The 5,117-nt window shown below is 43.8% G+C and overlaps 1 protein-coding gene across 1 annotated transcript; it reads right to left on the bottom strand.

The window, feature by feature from the left end:
* Positions 1-2,595: 2,595 nt before the first annotated feature.
* On the bottom strand, positions 2,596-3,027 carry LOC137655323 (uncharacterized). The gene has a single exon (XM_068389212.1). The coding sequence runs from the start codon at positions 3,025-3,027 to the stop codon at positions 2,596-2,598; it is 432 nt and encodes a 143-aa protein (XP_068245313.1).
* Between the last annotated feature and the right edge of the window lie 2,090 nt (positions 3,028-5,117).

The raw sequence follows: 5,117 nt of genomic DNA on the forward strand, positions 1-5,117 counted from the left end.
CTGATTCAGTCCAACCACACTTGATTGGGATTTACTATTCTGCACCCTGGAGTAGCGTCTGAACATCAAGGTGATATCGGTGCTGACAGTCCCGGTATAGAATAATCTTTGGACTTAAACGTGTGCAGGGAAAGCAAACCGTCTTCGTTGCGGTTCTCCAGTTTGTCAAGTGTGAGAGTGTTGGCGTTCTATCCTTCAGGCTCGGGTCCGGAAATCAGAAACGGGGAGGCCTTTCCCGGAATTATTTCCCACACGAACTTTTCCTCAACAACAATAAACGAACCGAGATAGAAATATCCTCAGGAATTAGACAAGGATGTAATGGTTCAACAATACTGTTCCTGCTTGTCACGTACATAATAATAGAAAAGCTCCAGTCAGAAAATCTTGGCTATAGAGATAAATTTTTCAGGATAGCAGCAATATTCTTTGCTGATGACGGACTCATGCTTGCACAAAGCCTTGAAGAAGCAGTGAGCACAAAAAACATACTGACAGAAACAGCAGCCTCATGTGGACTGTCAATAAATAAACAAAAGAGCAGCATAATGATATATAACAGAAAAGAAGAATACCCAGAAGAAATTGAAAATATCAAGATGGTAGAAAGTATAAAATATTTACGAATGAAAATAAATAACAAGAAAGAATGCTTCAAAGACTTCAAAAATGACTGCATCCTGAAAGCCAGACACTATGCTAATATGATATACTCAACAGTAGCCCACGCCTGTAATAAAATCTTAATAGGAAAAACTTTCTGGAAATCAATTGCAATGCCGTCTTTTCTTCACGCAGCAGAAATTCTAGAATACACAGAGGAGGAATTAAAGACTTTCCAAAAGATTGACAATCAAGTGTACAGAGCCATTCTAGAGCTACCAACACACACTGCTAGCAGCGCACTGAGGTCAGAGATCGGTGCTTCCTCAGCCAAGGCAAGAGACATCAAATACAAAATCCTTTTGGTGAAGCATCTTCTAGACAGGCAAAGTAATGAGCTGCTAAGAGAGATATTCCTACACCAGTTCTACGACCAAGAGACGAAATTTACTAAGAAAATAAAGAAATATATGCAAATAGTAGACGTAAATCTGTCAGAAATAGAAAATTCATCTATTGCAAAATTGAAAGGGAAAGTAAGAAATGTAGACACCAAAATGTGGAAGTCGGAAATGGAAGAGAAAGAAACACTAAGAATATATAACCATTATAAGAAAGAAATAGGAGAAGTTAACTGGTGTTTGATAACACGTTAAAAACTAAGCTGTTGAAAAAGGCAAGAACAGACACTTTAGATCTAAATTGGAGAGGCAGATACAAAAATAAAGATACAAAATGTATGTGTGGCCATGAAGAAGAAACATTGGAACACTTTGTATTATACTACGAGATGTACTAGGAAACAAGAAATAACTGTACACTATTATATCAACCATATATTGAAAGTGAACGTGAAATAATAGCGGACATTCTTTGTTTCAGGAATTGTGATAAAAAAGAAATAGAAAGCAGAAAAAATCTTATAAAAGAACTGTGGAAAATAAGAAAAAATAATAAAACAAGACATCAAGTGACAAACGACAATACCATATAAAGAAAAGAATAGAGGAGCCGTTGCAAAGGCGTATCCTCAAAGTACAAGTGCAAGTACAATGCCGTCTTCTTCTTCTACTAAAGTTTTTCCCGCTATGCAGGGTCGCTATTTCTTGAAAGCCGTTTCCAATCTTTTCTGTCTCCGAGATCTTTCTCTTCCATATCTGCCGTTACACACTCCATCCACCTTCTCTTTGGTCTCCCCCTCCCCCTCCTACCTGGAAAATCCATCTCCAACAACCTCATCCCAACATACTCATGGTCTCTCCTCATTACGTGCCCAAAGCAATCGAGTCTATTTTCTTGGATTTTCTTTGACACCTCTGTAACCTTTGTTGTTCCCCTTACCAAGTCATCCCTAACCTTATCCAGTCTCGTGATCCCAGCCATCCATCTTAGCAATGTTAGCATTCTCATCACTGGAACATCAATTTTCATATCAATAATCTTTTTCATGGGACAGTCTCACTACAGTTTTATGTACCTTTCCCTTTAACTTTAAGTTTATCCTTCGCCTATGCAACAGTCCTGACAATTTTCCAATTATTCCATCCAGCTTGAATTCTACTGTTCATTTCCATCTGGAGCTCTGCTGTTTCCTTCACATAGGACCCTAGGTACTTGAAGTTTTCTGTCCTCTTTACTATTTCATCCAGCAAGTGTATTGTATATCATTCAATTGGTTCTGCAGGTTGCAATACATATACTCTGTTTTTGTTCTACTGATCTTTAGTCCTCTGCTTTTCAATTCCTCTCTTCATCGCTCTACCTTCCCTTCCAATCCTTCTCTGGTTTCATCACACAGAACTATATCATCTGCAAACAGCATAGTCCATGGTGACAGTTCCCTCACTCTTTCAGTAATTAAATCCATTACTATATTAAACAAGTAGGGGCTTGATGACGACCCTTGGTGTAACCCAACCCCTACTTCAAACGTCTCAGTCAAACCAACACTCGTTCTTATTTTTGTGCCTGCTCCTTCATGCATATCTCTGATCAGTCTAACACATTTCTTCGGTGTTCCCTCTCTCTCAGACATCTCCATATCATAACTCTATCATAAGCCTTCTCTAAGTCAATAACTACTATATGTAATTCCTTTTGGCCTTCTCTATATTCTCCACCAAGTGCCTTAGTACAAAGCTTGCATCCGCCGTGCTTCTGCCTGGCATATATCCAAACTGCTCTTCTCCAATCTTGGTCTCTTCCCTTTTCTTTGAACATGGGTATTGAAAAGTTAATCCTCCACATTCCGGTCATCTTTTCTTTCTGGTGTATCTTTTTCATCAAATCCCACAGCATATCCACTTCAAATTCCTTCAAGCATTTCCAGACTTCCACTGGGATCTCATCAGGTCCCGTAGCTTTTCCATTTTTCATCTTGCTGAGGGTAACCTTAATTTCTTCTCTATCTATATCTCTTACCATTCCTAAATTTGGATTTCCAAATACCAACCATCGCCATATGTAAAACAAGTGGCAAGTGTTGAATATATTGCCCCTTGAGTATTGTGACGAGCCGAGAGAGGGTTGTGAACTCAAAGGCAGGATACAATCAACTGAGTTATATTGTTATAGAACACTCTCCTTTATTTACAAAACCTCAAGGCAACAGGACATAACAAGTTAACAAGACAGACAATGTTACAGAGGAAACAGCAGACATAAATTTTCATGTTCGTTTAGTGCGAGGGAAGAGCGAAGATACAAGCATAATATATGCAAAAGGAATTATGTACAATTGTGTGACACACGGTTGGTACATGGCTCCCCCCCTAAAAATGACATACTGTATATGTTAAATAGGGTGCCCTGATCTGGAGAGGCGAACTGTAGGTGGGTCATCTGGCAGAAGATAAGCAGGTTTTAGAGGATCAATGGAGACCCAGTCTTCTTTGCCCCGAATGTTTAGTAGGAATGCTTTCGGACTGCGTCGGATCAAGAGGAAAGGGCCCGTGTAAGGGGGCGTTAGTGGTGGCTTGCTAGTATCGTTGCGCAGGAAGACGTGCGTTGCAGAGTGCAAGTCCGTTGGTATGTGATGCTTCGCTGGGGGCTTGTAAGTCTGGCGGCACGTAGTAAATTTTCCCACGACGTGACGTATGCGCTGGAGATCGTCGGAGGAGGTTGTAGAAGGAAAAAATTCGGCAGGGACGACCAACGGGTCGCCATACACCATTTCAGCTGCCGAGACGTCGAGGGCGTCTTTAGGAGTGGTCCTTAGTCCCAGGAGGACCCAGGGAAGCTGAGTAAACCAGTTGCAATCCTTGCAGCGGGACATCAAAGCTGCTTTGAGGGTGCGATGAAAACGTTCAACCATTCCATTGGCAGCGGGGTTGTAGGCCGTTGTCTGATGTAGGGTGATGCCCAGGAGATTCGCTAATGACGTCCACAATTGAGAGGTGAAAGTGGTTCCCCTGTCAGAAGTAATATGCTCAGGGATACCGAATCTTGAAATCCATCCAGAGAGTAAGGCAGATGTACATGAGGCGGACGTTGCAGTTTCCATGGGAATGGCTTCAGACCAATGAGTGGAGCGGTCGATGACGGTAAACAGGTAACGATGTCCTTGTGATGTGGGTAGGGGGCCTACAACGTCGACGTGAATGTGTGCGAAACGACGCTGAGGTTGAGGAAAGGTGCCCACTCCTGAATCCGTGTGTCGATGTACTTTGGAAGTTTGGCAAGAAGTACAGGCACGGACCCAATCCTTAGCATCCTTAGAAATGCCGTGCCAAATGAACTTTGCCTTCAGCAGCTGTGCAGTAGAACGGCACGAGGGATGTGAAAGGCCGTGGATGAAATCAAACACCTGTCGGCGCATGGGAGCAGGAATCCAAGGTCGCGGTCTACCAGTACTGACGTCACAGAGGAGGGTGGTGTTGGAGTCTTCGAGGGGAAAATCTTCCCAACGGAGGGACGTGCAGGATGTCCTACAAGCTTGATACTCTGGATCCTGTCGTTGGGCTTCAGCCAGGGCGTTGTAATCCAATCCCAGTTGAACGGCAGCCAACGTGTTTCTTGACAGGGCATCGGCAACGGGATTCATTTTCCCAGGGACGTATTGAAGGGTGCAATTGTATTCAGCCACGGCGGAGAGATGTCGGCGTTGACGGGCGGACCAGGCGTCAGGCTGTCGAGTGAAGGCGTGCACCAGAGGCATGTGGTCTGTGCGAATGACGAAGGGCGTACCTTCTAAGAAATGGCGAAAGTGACGGACAGCCAAGTGCACCGCCAGCAATTCTCGATCGAAGGTAGAATAACCCGATTCTGCCTTGGACAGTTTTCTGCTGAAGAAGGCCAATGGGCGGGGTGAGCCTTTGACCACCTGCTCGAGTACTGCACCAATAGCGACGTCGCTGGCATCGGTGGAGAGAAGGAGAGGGGCGTGTGGGATAGGAAAAGTGAAAGCCGCAGCAGTTGATAGGGCCTTCTTTGCATTGCAGAAGGCTGCCTCTTGAAGGGGACCCCACTTCAGGTCCTTTGGCTTGCCCTTGAGGGAGGCGTAGAGGGGAGCAAGA

This window comes from Palaemon carinicauda, chromosome 16 (assembly GCF_036898095.1).
Source record: "Palaemon carinicauda isolate YSFRI2023 chromosome 16, ASM3689809v2, whole genome shotgun sequence".
In the NCBI taxonomy this organism is placed as follows: domain Eukaryota; kingdom Metazoa; phylum Arthropoda; class Malacostraca; order Decapoda; family Palaemonidae; genus Palaemon; species Palaemon carinicauda.

Excerpts from the sequence above, each read along its gene's own strand:
- LOC137655323 (XM_068389212.1), bottom strand. The coding sequence starts at position 3,027 with ATGGTAAGAGATATAGATAGAGAAGAAATTAAGGTTACCCTCAGCAAG.